This window comes from Phocoena phocoena, chromosome 17, assembly GCF_963924675.1.
Source record: "Phocoena phocoena chromosome 17, mPhoPho1.1, whole genome shotgun sequence".
Lineage (NCBI taxonomy): Eukaryota > Metazoa > Chordata > Mammalia > Artiodactyla > Phocoenidae > Phocoena > Phocoena phocoena.
In genome coordinates this window covers 17,554,476-17,571,770 of record NC_089235.1, presented here as the reverse complement: position 1 = coordinate 17,571,770, position 17,295 = coordinate 17,554,476, and the positions used below count along the sequence as shown (strand labels likewise).

Sequence of the window (17,295 nt, the reverse complement as noted above, 5' to 3'; positions counted from 1 at the left end):
TTTATTGGTAAGTTGTCATTTAAGGGTATCCACGATTTGAATCTTGCATTCTTTCTTTCTATTCTGTAATCTCTTAAAAACTTCTTTCTTCAAAAAATGTCTACAGATATATGTACACTCACACATACATTTCCCATGTATTATCCCATAAATTCTGAAATAATAAGTTCAAGCAAATTGTCACAAATAATTTTCCACAAGACAAGTTGTCTGAGATTTAGTAAGCATTTTGTTATGCGAAACCAACAGTTCTGCTAAAACTACTTTCTTTTTCGTTTTTTGTTTTTTGTTTTTGGCCGCGCTGCTCGGCATGCGGGATCTTGGTTCCCCGACCAGGGATAGAACCCGTGTCCCCTGCAGTGGAAGCACAGAGTCCTAACCACTGGACTGCCAGGGAATTCCCTAAAAATACCTTTTTTTTGAAATAGAAGAAATTTCCTTCGGTTAATTGAAAAGCATCAATCAAACGTTCGTTCTATGTCAGCACAAGTTCCTTTAAATGTTATAATTTCCATGAAGTGAAATTTTGGCACCAATGAATGAAACAATTGCTTTAATTGTGGACATTCTACCATCATTAATATCCAAAATTATCTCCAAGTCTTAAAGCCTGAAGTTGACTAAAATAATTTTGGAGTCCAACTTCAAGTTGAAGTAAACTTACTACTTTTTTTTTTCCCCTACAGCACGTATTTTCTTTTGTTTGGAGTAGAAGGCAGAGGTATAGATTATGGAAGGCAAAGATTTATTACGAATGTTATGATCCCCGCCCCCCCATGCCCCTCCCCGCCATGCACACACAGAGAAGTATTAGTCTCCTTATTTTATGATTGGAAAATCAATGGACCAGCGTCAAAGTGCCTTGTTGCAGGATCTGGGCTGCAGTCAGAGCCAGAACTCAGCTTCGATGGAAAGCCTGTCGTTGCCAAAGACTGTGCTGTAAAAGCGAAGCCCTTTTCATTTCTGAAACAAATTTTAAATTCAGGATATTTTCTTCGGAGAATTGAATCTCGAGATTTAAACTACAGGCAAACTTCGGAGGTATTTGGGTTCGGTTCCAGACCACCAAAATAAAAACTGGGTGCTTCAACTATAAGTTCATTATTAACATTTTAAGACCATTTGTAAGATCTGTAAAGCAAAACTTTTGAAGGCATACTTGGGTAATTTTCAATGTTACTTAAAATTTTATACCAGTAAATAAACTTTCTGTTCACATTTTTAAAAGCTCTTTCTTTATATGATTAGAAAATACCTAAATCTTCTGGACTGGTCAGAGGATAAACAAAAATTTCACCAAAACCAAAACAAAACACTTCAGGATTGAGAGGCATAGTCATGATGATTAACAGCAATAAAGCTATGATGTATTTATGGTTCCAACATGTGTTATAATAGTTAGCATGTTTGAGTTGTATAAAATCAGTTTTTCAAATTACATATTTAGCTTTCAGTACACGGCCATTACTTTCATATTAAAGCATATTTTTATTTCTGTTCTTGAGAAGAATTTCATGGGCTAGAAGACATAGTATTAAATAATGGTCTTGAAAAGCTTGTTATTAGTTCTAGCAAAGGAAAGAGTACAGAACTGAAACATGTAGTCCAAGTGATTAATGAAGAACCAAAAGTTCTATTTTCAGAGATAAAGATCAAAGAATTTAAGACTGCTTTGATATCCCTTTTTAACAAGTATCTTAGAGTTGGGATCCTTTCCACGGACACTCTACAATGATTTACGGGCCCTAACATTACTTAATAGGCTGCTTTTCAAAAGTGCACGAGAAAAGTAATTTGAACAAAAATAAAGATAACCACTCAGGAAAGAAGGGGAAAGGAATTAGAGATGTTGATCACTTAGAAAAGTGCAAAAAGAAAAAAAGAAGAGAAGGGAAAAGAAAAGAGTAGAAAAAGGAACAAGGTGAACTATAGTCTCACTATTCTTTTTTTAGGGCCTTTCTTGCAATGTTTTTATTCAAGAATGTTGCCATTATGCATAAAAAGCCATAGTAATAATTTAAGTTGTTTAGTTCTGCTCCGGCTAAGAATCTGAACTAGCCATCTTTTCTAGGTGTGCACCCGAATGATGTAAACCAAAACCGGTTCTGCCCTCTAAGAATATTCTAGTGAAGTTTCATACAAATAACTATAAGTTGATTTAGACAACCTGAGCATTCTGAAGTATAAGCAACCAGGTAATGAGTATGTTGAAAGAGAAGTGAAACTTCTAGGTCAAGGTGACAGATGGATATACGTGTTTACCTTCTTCCTCAAATCTCATTGAGATTACAGAATTCACGGAAGAGAATAAGTCTATAACATAGATGAGAAGGCAGGAGTGCGAATCAGCCCAGAGATTTTGAAGATTGTTTTTGAAGATTGAAAGCACATGGGATTCTACTGATGGATAAACCAGAATGAAGGGACCATACTCTTTATTTATTTTTTTTATAAATTTACTTATATTTTTGGCTGCGTTGGGTCTTCACTGCTGCGCGCAGGCTTTCTCTAGTTGTGGTGAGCGGGGGCTACTCTTTGTTGCAGTGCGCAGGCTTCTCATCGTGGTTGCTTCCCTTGTTGCAGAGCATGGACTCTAGGCACGTGGGCTTCAGTAGTTGTGGCACGCCGGCTCAGTAGTTGTGGCGCACGGGCTTAGTTGCTCCGCGGCATGTGGGATCTTCCCGGACCAGGGCTTGAACCCGTGTCCCCTGCATTGGCAGGCGGATTCTTAACCACTACGCCGCCAGGGAAGCCCAACAATACCCTTTAAAACATGTAGAAAAGAAGGTGGAATCAGAGGTAAGAGCCATTCTTCTTGGGGTGGGGAGGTCCCACCCAGCACAAACAAGATGAATTTTTAAAATCCCCACCCCTAGAGACAAACTTGTGAAATTTAAAATCAAGGATAAAGAGTAGACTAAAACCTTCCAGAGAGAGAAAAACAGATTACCTACAAAGGAACAAGAATCCCCATGAGAGACCGCAGTCTTCTCATCAGCATCAGTGGATACTTGAAGTCTAATAGAGCAGGGGTCCCCAACCCCCGGTATCGGTCCGCAGCCTGTTAGGAACAGTGCCACACAGCAGGAGGCGAGCGAGGCCTCAGCTGCGGCTCCCCGTCGCTCCCCATAGCTCGCATTACTGCCTGAACCATCCCCCACCACACCCAACCCCGTCCGTAGAAAAATTGTCTTCCACGAAACCAGTCCCTGGTCCCAAAATGTTGGGGACCGCTGTCATAGAGTTAAGTCTCCAAGTTCTGGGTGAGAATAATTTCGAAGCTAGCATTTCTATGTAAGTCAAGCTACTAATAAAGTGTGAAGGCAAGATTCAGCCTTTCAGGGGTATACAGTTCAGAAGCCTCGTGAGACGGTCCTAAATAGGGTATTTTTTTTTTCAATTAAACATGGCAGGTTGAACATATATTTACTTCCTTTACCTTCAAATAAAATGACAGTTAAAGGATTTTTTTTAAAAGACAAAAAATATAATGATAAAGAGATTGAGAGAAAAAGGCTGAAAAGAGATGGTCACAAAATTTCAGGACCGGTAAAGCAGAAGATAGGAGAAAGCCAAATGTCTGCAGGAGGGAATTTCAGCAGGCAAGGTCATTTACAGCACCCTGGAAAGGCTCAGGAACTTAAGGATCCAGATGCTTCCATCAGTGGAATGGTTGACAGTTGGTATAAGAAACAGTTAGAGCCTTAGATGGCTCTGCAGCCAGGCAACAACTCTGTGCAGGGGGCTCCAGATTGGAAACACCGGCAACAACTGAGAATGGAGACTAAGTATCTATTCTGAATGGTGACCGCCCCCTCCCCAGGTCCCTCCTCCGCGTACTCTGAGAAAACTACTCTCACCTGCTCAGAACAGTTTGCTAGATTCCTCTCTGAGGAAATAGATCATCCAAGAAAATGGCTGCAGGTACCAGCAGCTGCAATAGCCAAGTCCCTGTCCAATCACTACCTTGACCTGTGAGTGCCCATCAGTGCTCACAGAGCTTCCAACCAGCTTCTTCATACTCACTCATAAATAGAAATGGACAGCCCAGTTCAACCAAACATTTGAGGAAAACCATTGACAAAGCAAGAGGGAAACCAAAATTAAACAGAAACAAGCAACATAACAAAACTCAGGCAATAAACACTGCCAGGGTCAGAAGAGATGCAATGATATCAATCATGAAATAAGAACACGATATCCTAAAAAAGAACATTCAGAGAATGAAAAGCTCTTGTAAATTAAAAAGTTTGATAGTAGATATATGGTATGAAAACTTGGAAGGTAAAGTTTTGTGACATTTTCCCCAGAAAGTAAACAAAAAAAATTAAAGATACAGAAATTTGGAGACAAAAGATAGGAAATTAGAGGATCAGTCAAAGAGATCCAACATCTGAGTAATGGGAGTTCCAGAAAGAAAGTGCAAAAAAAAAAAAAAAAAAAAAAACCAGAAGGGAGAAAATAAGCAAAGAAATAACACGTTAAAATTCTTGAACTTAGCGCAGGGATTTCAGAAGTCACTGAGTGCCTGGCTCATTAGTTGAAAAAGAAAAGAAGACTCACAACAAAGCATGTTACCATGAAATCCTAGATCACTGAATACATGGACGAATCTACAAGCTTCCAGAGAGGAAAAAAAAAAAAAAGTAGGTGACATGAAAAGTCTCCGTAATCAGAATGGTATCAGACTACCTAAAGCAACATCTTGACACTGAGGATGACAGAGCAATGCCTTTGAAATCCTGAGACAAAGTGTTTTCCAAATGAAAATTCTATATCCAATAAAATTATTAATCAAATGTGAGGCTAGAAAAAGGATATTTTCAGACATGCATGATATAAACATTTTTCACTCTTTGTATATTTTCTCAGGAGGTATAGGATGAGATGCTCTAGATAAACGAGAGTTAAAACCAAGAGAGAGAATCCAGGAAACGGGGAATTCAAACCAGGAGAGAGATGACTGGGATGCCCAGAGCCAAGATAAGGGAGATGTAAGCTTGACAGCTGCGCAACAAGCCTGGAGGGCAAGGAGTAGGAGGGCTGTCACCAAAACAAAACAACCAAAGAAAAAAAAAAAAATTAAATTGGGAATTCCCTGGCGGTCCAGTGGTGAGGACGCGGTGCTCTCACTGCCGTGGCCCAGGGTTCGATCCCTGGTCGGGGAACTAAGATTCCTCAAGCTGCACAGTGTGTCCAGAAAAAAGAATGTCAATAGAATGACATATTTCAATGTATTCAGAGGTCTTCAAATTGGTCAGAGAATTTGGAGATAAATAAGTGATGAGTACACACAGCTCAGGTGTAAAAAACAGTTACAGAGTTATAATACAAACCCTGAATATTGGTTTACCCAAAAACCGATGCAAATACGCTGGAAGAACCGGGGAGAAGCATCTGTATGGGTGCAAGTTGTGTACTTATGGAGGGTGGAGGGGGAACGTGCAAGAGACCTAAAATGTCATCCTATATAGTGGGAGATCACTAATATAATACCTCACACTGAAAAATAACAAACAGCAGCATAAGCATATTTTAAGTAAGTATAAAAATCAGTACTCGAGAAAAGAGATGAGAATCGCCTTTAGGGAGCAGTGTAATATTATTATTCCTAATTTTACACTTCATGTAAATTGGAAAAGCCTTGCAGCCATTCACTGGAAACAACTCAGGGACTGAATATAAAAACTGACAATGGGCAGACAACTCCAAGCCACAACCTCTGCAGCAATGAGTTTAGAACACCGAACTAAATCCCCGCAGTTATCTACCCAGAATGGGTAGGACTTGGTCGATGATTGCCAACATCCCTATTTTTGGTCCCTTCTTCCAACTCAGGACCAACCAGAGAAAGCCAAATATGTTCCCCCAAACAATCACATAAGATGCCCGCTGCTGGGCTTCCCTGGTGGTGCAGTGGTTAAGAATCCGTCTGCCAATGCAGGGGACACAGGTTCGAGCCCTGGTCCGGGAAGATCCCACATGCCACGGAGCAACTAAGCCGGTGCGCCAGTGCTACTGAGCCTGCGCTCTAGAGCCCACGAGCCACAACTACCGAAGCCAGCACGCCTGGAGCCCGTGCTGTGCAACAAGAGAAGCCACCGCAGTGAGAAGCCAGCGCACCGCAACGAAGAGTAGCCCCCGCTCGCCGCAACTAGAGAAAGCCCGCGCGCAGCAGCGAAGACCCAATGCAGCCAAAAATTAAATGAATAAATTTATTTAAAAAAAAAAAGGATGCCTGCTGCTAGTTGGCCAGCCTCAGCTTCCTCATGCCAACAATGTCCAATCAGAGAGCACCTGAAGCCTTATTTTTTCACTAGAAAGCTTTCCCACTATGAACGTCTGCCTGCACCTCTGCCAAACACAAGTGATGGTGGCTGACTCCCTTGCTACAGCAAGCGCTGAATAAACAGCCTGTTTGTTTTTCTCTTTTGAGTGGTCTTCGTTCATTTCCACAACAACAGCACAATGAATGGCTGTGATAGAATTATACATTACTGTAGAGAAACGCAAATGAACAAGTACAGCTACGTACACAAACATGTTGAAAGAAAAAATGGCAAAGAATACAGAGTATTTCATTTAATTTCCTTAAATCAAACAGAAAGATATGCTCCCAGCATTGGCAGAGTGGCTCTGAGTTGGGGCACTCGTTCAACGCCACCTACAACTCTGCCTCAGCCTCCACCTCCTGCACTTATGAAGCCTAAAGGTCACTGAGCGTACAGGCCTAGGGTCCCCCCAGGTCTTTGCTGAGACCGCGTCTAGTCCTGGGCATGTGCCTGGCCTTCTTGATTCCCTGGTTTACTCCAGAGTCCTTCAAAGCCTTAACCCGCCATGTACCTTCCTCTCCAGGCTTTTCAGTCTGTCTGCTGTCCCTGACCCCAGGCAGACGTAGGTAATGTTTTTAAAGCCCTTAAGAGTTCAGAAGGGGGAAAACAAAGGCAATCCCTGAACTGAACCCTCAGGGAACTGCCAGACAGGTCAAAACACACCACCCATGATCCCGAGCACTGTATTGGCACTTGCCGAAGCATCAAGCCACAGCAAGAGCACAAGTCACTTGTGGCCTTAAGCCGGGTAAGCAAAAACACCAAAATCCTCCCACCAAAATGTAGTAGCCTCTTTCTTCATTAAGCGTGTCCCAGTTGTTTTAAGTTTTATTAGATTTGTTTCAAAAAGTTGATTCTAACAGTTTTTGTCAGCTTACTACTTGCCTCAGAAGAGGGACGGCTCTTTGCATCTCCCTACTCTGCCATTTGTCACTCTCTACGTAACCTTTTGAATTAAATCTTAGAAATGGAGGGCAGATTAGTGGTTGCCAGGGGTTGGAGGAATGATGGAGAGTTGAGTGGCAGCAGAAGGGCTCTTCAGTGTTGGAGTATCTTGCCTGTGGTAGACATACGCCCCTACACAAATGATAAGCTTTTTGGAATTAAATACACACACTGCACACACATGGTACAAGACTGGGGAAATCTGGATAAAATTGGTGAATTATATCAATGGCAATATCCTGATGGTGATATACTACAGTTTTACAAATTGACATCGGGGTAAGCTGGAACAAGTGTACAAGGGACCTCTCATTATTTCTTACAACTATATATGAATCTATAGTTATCTCAACAAATTTCAATTTAAAAATTCAAAAGATTCAGATTAAAATGAGGAAGTACAAGGAATACAATTAATTACCCAATTTATTTTGCTTTTCTTTTTTATGTACCCACAAGTTATACGATAAAAATCTACGCTTACATAAATCTATAACAGCTCTTTTAATTAAAGTAAAATAAAATTCTAATTAAGAAAAAACCATATAGTATAACTGATAGTGATGTTTTTAGTGGCATATAAAATAACTAGGCATCTTACAGTTAATATCAACTTAGATTTGATGACTTAGGGTATGTTTGGAATGAGGTTGACCAACTGACTGGTCTGTTTTGACTCACGCCATCGGCTTTGGCACTAACCATCAAAATGTCTGCAATACACACGGTGACAGTAACTAGTGGTGTAACAGGACAGACCGAGTCAGGAAACATTATCCACATTTCTATTTATTATACGTATAGGACAACAACTTCAGGAACAATGAGAAAGTAATATATAAAACTTTCATAAAGAAATACAGATTACAAAATAATCATTTAACTTTTTAAGCAAATGCTTAAGCATTTTCATGCATTTGTTAAATAAAGCATACATAACTCAAAATGCTAAATAATTCTAGTTTTTGGCTAAATCCTCTAAGGAATATGTTGGTGAAAACTCAAAACTGTCTAATAAGGTATGCATGATCTTGTTTATTTAGTATTTATCACAGTCGTCAAAATGATCATGGTTAAAGTGGCAGGTGTGGTGGTGGTGGGATGAACTGGGAGACTGGGACTGACATGCATACACTAATACGTATAAAATGGATAACTAATGAGAACCTGCTGTATAAAAAATAAATAAAATAAAATTTAAAAATTCAAAAAAAAAATGATCATGGTTAAAATCCATTTAAGCATTTACAGAATACCATTTAGGCCCAATATTTATCTAACTAAATGAAAATATCAGAGAAATGGATATTTATGGCACCAGGTTATAAAGAAGCTTTATTTAAAACCATCTTTGTCAAAGTTTTAACACTAGAACAAAAATCCAATGTACCTAAATGAGACATAAGCTATTCTTAGTAGTAGTATAAACTCTGTCCTATGGGTATTACTATTTTCAAGTTTTTTCCTTTATATGAAAGTACCAAAAGAAAAATTTAAGTATAACTCACAGATTACTTTGTATATTTATCATTCTATAAGCAAATATCTTAGTAATTAATATATTAAGGCCATAGATCAAATCATTACCCCTTATGTCAAAGGCCTATTCACTGATTTAGAAACTTCACTTTTATGTGTGTCATGGAGTTGAAATCAGCCCACAGACACAGAATAGGTTAATAGCAATATATTTTTTCTCTTACCAGGCTTTCACCTTTTTATTGGAACAGGGTTTGGAGGTAGGAGTTTTGAAAGCGCTAGGGTTCAAAAAATTAATTTTTTTATCAGAGTGAAAAGATTCTTAAAGAATACAATGATGGTATATAATCCTGCTCTTACAACACAAATCCTCATATTAAATGACTGTGCCGCAGAAAAATACTGTAATGCTTTAAACAAAATTTTAAGCTACATTAATGACCACCAAGTTTCACGCAAAATGCAGGAATCAAAATGTTTAACTGCCGTCTTATCGGGCTCCACAAACACACTCAGTCTTCATCGTCCGAGTATATCAGCTTCAGCTTCTTCATAGTCCTCCATCTGTCTTTCAACATGACGCTTGTTCGGTTGTTGAATTTATAATGTGATAGTATTTTAGACCAATTTCCCTCTCCGTATTTCTTCACGCCAGATCTCAGATTCTTGTCTTCTTCCCAAAGCCATGCCTTTTGATGAAAAGTAAGATAGTTACTCACAGAAACAATTATGTTTTTTTCAATTGAGGTATAAATGACAAATAACATTTTATTAGTTTCAGGTGTACAACATAATGATCCAGTATTCATATATATTGTGAAATGACCACCACAATAAGTCTAGTTAACATCCGTCCAAAGCAGATAAAACGTAGAACAGTTATTCACAGAAACAATTCCTTAAATAACATATCTACTATAAATACAACTTTTTTATCAGTATCATGTTACAATTTCCTAACGGTGGAAGAAATTCTGTAAACATATCAGGTTTCTGTAAGGTCTTATCGTGGTGATATTGTCAAGGGTCCTGACTATGTCACTGTTCATTTTACACGAACACACTATGGCTCAGCCACCCAGGATCAGACAGCTACAAAACGACGGAGCTAAACACAAACCCAATTCATCTGACTTTAAGCCCACACTGTCTCTTAGGATGCTTTTCTACAACTGTTAATAGATTAGAGATATGTAGGATTCACAAATACCGAGAACTGATGAATATTTAATTCTTCCCTAATGAACTCAGTGAAAACCCTGTTCCGTCTATGTTGGGCAAAGTACACACACACGTAAAACTCAAATCTTCTCTAAAACAGATTTTTGAGAACTAACACAAACTAGTTAAAAAAAACACTATTTTGTTTTTGGAGAAAATGACTGAAGAATTTTAAAAGTCAAATTCATTATTATACACAGAAACAGATCGCTGACACCTGGCATTTGCTATAGGTGACCAACTAGCCACCCCTTCTGCCGACATGCTCAGAAGCAGTATGGTCACCTGAGTGATTATTTACTGTGTCTGAACTACGAATAATCTCCCCGGCTGACTCACATCTGCTTTAAAAATCCACTCATCATCAGTCACAAGAAGCCAAATACTGTAAGATTTCACGTACACGAGATACCTAGAGTAGTCAAATTCCCAGAAAGAGAAAGTAGAATGGTGGCTGCCAGGGCATGGGAGGAAGGGGGAAATGTCTTCTGAGTAGAGCGTTTCAGTTTCGCAAGGTGAAAAAGTTCCAGAAGTTGTTCCACAACAACGTGAATGCATTTAATGCCAGTGAATCATACACTTAAAAATGATTAAGGTGATAAGTCTTATGCTATGTTTTACTACAAATAAATTTTTTAAAATGAGCAAAGGACTTGAGTAGACAATTCTCCAAAACAGATATACAAATGGCCAATAAGCACTTGAAAAAAATGCTCAACATCACTAATCATTAGGGAAGTGCAAATCCAAACCACCAGGAAATGTCACCTCAAACCCATTAGGATGTTCACCATCAAAAAAACTAGAAAATAAGCTAGGGGGAAGCAGCCGCAAGGCACAGGGATTTTAGCTCGGGGCTTTGGGACAGCCTGGAGGGGTGGGATGGGGAGAGTGGGAGGGAGGGAGACGCAAGAGGGAAGACACATGGGAGCATATGTATATGTATAGCTGATTCACTTTGTTATAAAGCAGAAACTAACACACCATTGTAAAGCAATTATACCCCAATAAAGATGTTTAAAAAAAAAAAAAAAAACTAGAAAATAATAGGTGGTGGCGAGGATGAGAAACTGGAACTCACGTGCTGTTAATGGGAATGAAAAACTGTGTGACTGCTAGGGAAAATACTACGGTGGTTCCTGAAAAATTAAAAGTACCATGTGACCCAATTCTACTTGTGGGTACATATCCAAAAGAACTGAAAGCAGAGACTTGAAGAGAAATTTGTACACCCCTGTTGATAGCAGTATTACACGTAATAGCCAAAAGGTGGAAGCAACCTAAGTGTCCACTGATGGAGAACTGCATAAGCAAAATGTGGTATATAAATAGGAGACATTATTCAGCCTTAAAAAAGGAAGAAAACGCTGACATGTACTACAATGTAAATGAATCTTGAGGACATTATGCTAAGTGAAACAAGTCAAACACAAAAGAACAAATACTGTAGGATTCCACTTATATGAGGTACCTAAAACAGTCAAATTCAGAGACAGAAAGTAGAAAAGTTGGTTGCCAGAGGCTTGGGGGTAGGGGTGAATGAGGAGTTATTTTTAATGGGTACAGAGTTTTCGTTTTGCAAGATAAAAAGAGCTCTGTAGGGCTTCCCTGGTGGCGCAGCGGTTGAGAGTCCACCTGCCATGCAGGGGACACGGGTGAGAGGCCCGCGTACCACAAAAAACAAACAAACAAACAAAATATTGTATCGTAATTCCCATTACATACCATCTACGGGAAAAAAGTCTTTATTGTAGAAAGGCTCTTACTTTTCTTCTTGAATAAAGTTACAAAAGGAAGGCCTCTTTTCAAACTGTGATGAGGCAGGCAAAAATATCTTTGTCTGTTTAACATACAAATGCAGCGAGAAGAAACTGTCCAAGAAGAAACTGTGCAAGACTACTGCAATAAAAAATTTTAAAGAACCAAAATCTCAACACAAAGTAAGAGAAAATCATTTACTCATCTGAAACAAATTATCCCACCAAAAAGCCAACAGTGGAAAGCTAAAAATAAAACCAGACACAGAACTGTTTTTTGACATAGTAAATAGTGATAGATGATATCACCTGTATTCTATGTTACGTAGTTGATATTCCATATTTTGTTTCAAATACAAGACAGAATCTTTTCTTGATATATACCTATAAATAACGCCTATAATCCCATTTAGAACTGTTGCCAGAAGAACAACAGGGAAAGATAAAATGTATGAGGCAGAGACTTCTGGATTTTAGAGCAACCTGGAGAGCTTGGAAATATCACCCCAGTCGTCATAACAAGAAAAATGGTGAACAAACTGTAAAGTCAATAACTCTTCCTAGATCCATCAGAAAATTAATGTCACAGAGCAAACAGAAAGGTGGATACTGAGAATCATAGATTACTGGAAGCAGAAGGCCAGGAGAAGCAGCTCACAGCTGGGGCCAGTACTGGGAGGAACATTTGACTGTGATGGACCAATTGAGGGAGGCTCATTGTGAACAAGCTTGAGTCAAAAACTCCAGGGGCCCAATCTTAGGGGGCCCACAAACTTGTGAGTTTTCTCTCCAAAAGCCCCACCAGGTTCTCATGGTGAAGACGACAGAATAATCTCCTCCTGCTTCGAGCAGGCGGAAGAGGAAAATACCCATTTCAAAATACATCCAGAGCATTCTGTTCTCATTAACAAAGCCTGCCCTCGGATTTCCCTGGTGGCGCAGTGGTTAAGAATCCACCTGCCAATGCAGGGGACATGGGTTCGAGCCCCGGTCCGGGAAGATCCCACATGCTGTGGAGCAACTAAGCCCGTGCGCCACAACTACTGAGCCTGTGCTCTAGAGCCCATGAGCCACAACTACTGAACCCATGCGCCTAGAGCCTGTGCTCCACAACAAGAGAAGCCACCACAATAAGAAGCCTGTGCACCTCAACGAAAAGTAGCCCCTGCTTGCTGCAACTAGAGAAAGCCTGTGCGCAGCAACGAAGACCCAACACAGCCAAAAATAAATGAATTAAATAAGTAAATAAATAGAATCTATGTTAGGAAGATACAAATATAAAAACTTATCAAGTAGATTTAAGTTCCACCCTACATCTGATGAACTGATTTTATGATGACAGTAATACAATAATTCTAAATAAATGTCACTAACATCCAGCTTAAGAAAACCTTTAAAATGTGGGTGAACTTTGAATAGGCAAATTGGTCAACAAATCTAAGATGGCAGAGTTAAAGATGGCAAAGAGAAAACATTTTATCCTCAAGATTTTTTAGGGTTGAACAGAAATAATGTGAAATAATCACAATTATTCAAGTTATGACTTTAATATCAAGTATTATTTATTATAATAAACATACCTGTTTTTTTCTAGGTTGATGTTTTTCAGGAGTTAGACGCTGACTATTTAAAACACGTATTCTCTCGCTTTCAGTGGCTTGCCTACTCTTCACTTTTTTCTTTCTTCCACCTAAAAGTAGAAATGCTGTCATCAAAAATTGTCTCACATTAAAAGAATTATATAATTTTTATTTTTGGCCACACCGTGCAGCATGTGCGATCTTAGTTCCCCGACCAGGGATTGAACCCATGCCCCCTGCAGTGGAAGCATGGAGTCTTAGCCACTGGACCACCAGGGAAGTCCCAGAAGAATATTTTTAAAGGTTACCATGAAATTCCTATCTACTGGTTAGCTATTTTTTTAAAAAAAGAACTCTGTGTAGTTTTTTTCCTTTAAATCTGGAAGCAGCGTGATATAGTGCAAAGATCAGTCTTTGAAAATCAGGGGTGTGTGTGTTTCCTTTCCAACCTGGGCCTGGCAGAACCGCTCCTGCAAAGGGTGTCAAGAATAAGGGCCATTCTAGGATAGAAAGCCCAGAGATAAACCCACACACCTATGGTCAACTAATCTATGACAAAGGAGGCAAGGATACACAATGGAGAAAAAAGACAGTCTCTTCAATAAGTGGTGCAGGGAAAACTGGACAGCTACATGTAAAAGAATGAAATTAGAATACTCCCTAACACCATACACAAAAATAAACTCAGAATGGATTAGAGACCTACATGTAAGACCGGACACTATAAAACTCTTAGAGAAAAACACAGGAAGAACACTCTTTGACATAAATAACAGCAAGATCTTTTTTGATCCACTTCCTAGAGTAATGGAAATAAAAACAAAAATAAACAAATGGGACCTAAAGAAACTTAAAAGCTTTTGCAAAGCAAACTACAAACAAGACAAAAAGACAACCCTCAGAATGGGAGAAAATATTTGCAAACGAATCAACGGACAGAGGATTAATATCCAAAGTATATAAACAGCTCATGCAGCACAATATTAAAAAAACAACCCAATCAAAAAATGGGCGGGGTTTCCCTGGTGGCGCAGTGGTTGGGAGTCCGCCTGCCGATGCCGGGGACACGGGTTCATGTCCCGGTCCAGGAAGATCCCACATGCCACGGAGGGGCTGGGCCCGTGAGCCATGGCCACTGAGCCTGCGCATCTGGAGCCTGTGCTCTGCAAAGGGAGAGGCCACAACAGTGAGAGGCCCGCGTACCGCAGGAAAGAAAAAAAAAAAAAAATGGGCAGAGAGAATGGACTTGAGGACACGAGGAGGGGGAAGGGTAAGCTGGGATGAAGTGAGAGAGTGGCATGGACTTATGAATATCACCAAATGTAAAACAGATAGCTCCTGGGAAGCAGCCGCATAGCACAGGGAGATCAGCTCGGTGCTTTGTGACCACCACCTAGAGGGGTGGGATAGGGAGGGTAGGAGGAAGACGCAACAGGGAGGAGATATGGGGATATATGTATAGCTGATTCATTTTGTTATAAAGCAGAAACTAACACAACACACCATTGTGAAGCACTTATACTCCAATAAAGATGTTAAAAAAATTAATTAACATAAAAGAGATGTACAATATTGTAAACCTTGACAATGTAAAAGTAGGGTATAGAGGACAGCAGTGAGAAGGCAGAAAACGTGGGTAGAAGAAAAGTGAGGTGAAGGAGTGGTAATTTCCTCCTTTCACATTATAGGGAGTCAGGAGGTATTATCTAAAATCAAATAAAATATAGCAGTATATTATTTCGAGTTATAAAGACAACCAATAGTAGATTTAAAACTAATAAAAAAAAAAACTAATAAAACTCTGGAAGTGAGTATTAAAGTTCCTAGTTTAAGAGCAATTGTTGAAAGAAATGCAAATACAAACATATTATTTAGAATTTATAGTAGTACCGACCAGAAGTAAAAAATAAACTTTTAAAACAGTTATATCTGCTATAATAGGGCAACACAAGGTATCCTTGCGATGATGCAACTACTTTATATCTTGGTTGAATCAATGTCAATACACTACTTGTGATACTGTACTACAGAATTGCAAGGTATTGCCCAGTTATATTCTTAATTCTACCAAAGACTCTACCAAGCTAATATATTTACTTTCTTTTTCCCCTTTCCTGAGGTATGAGTGACAACTAAAATTGTAAGATGTTTAAAGTGTAAAAGAAAAAAAGGGCAGAAGACCCAAACAGACATTTCTCCAAAAAAGACATACAGATGGCCAAGAAGCACATGAAAAGATGCTCAACATCACTAATTATTAGAGAAATGCAAATCAAAACTACAATGAGGTATCACGTCACATCAGTTAGAATGGGCATCATCAGAAGAAAATCTACAAACAGCAAATGCTGGAGAGGGTATGGAGAAAAGGGAACCCTCTTGTACTGTCGGTGGGAATGTAAACTGATACAGCCACTATGGAGAACAGTATGGAGGTTCCTTAAAAAATTAAAAATAGAACTACCATATGACCCAGCAATCCCACTACTGGGCATATAACCAGAGAAAACCGTAATTCAAAAAAACACATGCACCTCAATGTTCACTGCAGCACTATTTACAATAGCCAGGTCATAGAAGCAACTTAAATGCCCATCGACAGACGAATGGATAAAGAAGATGTGGTACATATATACAATGGAATATTACTCAGCCATAAAAAGGAACGAAATTGGGTCATTTGTAGAGACGTGGATGGACCTAGAGACAGTCATACGGAGTGAAGTAAGTCAGAAAGAGAAAAACAAATATCGTATATTAACGCATATATGTGGAACCTAGAAAAATGGTACAGATGCACCAGTTTGCAGGGCAGAAATTGAGACACAGATGTAGAGAACAAACATAGGGACACCAAGGGGGAAAGTGGGGCAGGGGGTGGTGGGATGAATTGGGAGATAGGGATTGACATATATACACTAGTATGTATAAATAGATAATAAGAAAAAAAAAAAATAGATAATAAGAAAAAAAAATATGTGTTTAACTAAACTGAAGTATAATTCTGACAGACTTTTTGATAGCAGCAGTAATTAGGTTCTGTAATAGGTCAGCTTAAATATAGTTCCCAAGATCCTTAGTTAACTTTAAAATCTAGTATAAACGGTAAGTATAATTTTGGATATCTGGGTAATTTCTAAGTAAGACAGGATGCTCAAACATAGGTCATGAGGTATAGTCTGTATCTAGCTTTGCTTCTTTTTTTTTTTTTTTTTTGCGGTACGCGGGCCTCTCGCTGTTGTGGCCTCTCCCGCCGTGGAGCACAGGCTCCGGACGCGCAGGCTCAGCGGCCATGGCTCACGGGCCCAGCCCCTCCGCAGCATGTGGGATCTTCCCGGACCAGGGCACGAACCCGTGTCCCCTGAATCGGCAGGTGGACTCTCAACCACTGCACCACCAGGGAAGCCCTCTTGATTCTTTTATGCCTTTAAACGTCATCTCACCTCCTAGTGCCTGCCTTTTCATTATCTGTTTAAAAAAGGAATAATATTTACCTTATAGAATTGTTGTAATTTCTTAATATAATGTTTAAGGAGTATTTGACACAGCGTAAGAAGTAAACCCTTCCCTCTTTCCCTCTTATTCAGTTTAGTAAGACAAGAAATAAATGTATATGCAACTCAAAAGAAACAGAATGGTAATTATTGAAAGAAAATTGTGTGTACAGTTGACCCTTGAATAACATGGGTTTGAACTATATGGGCCCACTTATACACGGATTTTTTTTTTTCAATAAACATAGTACCTGTATTTTCATTTTACAGATCTTTAAGTGTGGGGAAGAGTTTGTGTTCGATTAGCGATCACAATATGTGGAATCAAAAGAACTAGGGTTTGAGTTCTGATTCTGCTAACTGTTTCAGCTTCCTGCCCTCAGGTGAATCACTTATCAATTCTTTTGTTTTTGAGGCAGAGATAGCAGGATGCATTGACTGCACAGGAGTCGGTGCCCCTGATCCCCATGTTGTTTAAAGGTCAACT

At 39.3% G+C, this 17,295-nt stretch overlaps 1 protein-coding gene across 13 annotated transcripts in view; it reads right to left on the bottom strand.

Annotated features, from left to right (window-relative positions):
* Positions 1–8,952: 8,952 nt before the first annotated feature.
* The window catches only part of TERF1 (telomeric repeat binding factor 1), a 36,849-nt gene continuing 28,506 nt past the window's right edge, over positions 8,953–17,295 (bottom strand). For 6 of the 13 annotated variants that reach the window (XM_065895038.1, XM_065895039.1, XM_065895040.1 and 3 more), the window contains 2 exons: positions 13,315–13,417; positions 9,269–9,445 (listed from right to left, as the gene is read on the bottom strand). In XM_065895038.1, coding sequence (XP_065751110.1) covers positions 9,269–9,445; positions 13,315–13,417 — 280 coding nt within the window. Of the gene's footprint in view, positions 9,446–13,314; positions 13,425–16,834; positions 16,934–17,295 lie in introns of those variants that run through there. The other 7 variants (XM_065895034.1, XM_065895036.1, XM_065895042.1 and 4 more) reach the window with 4 other exon arrangements.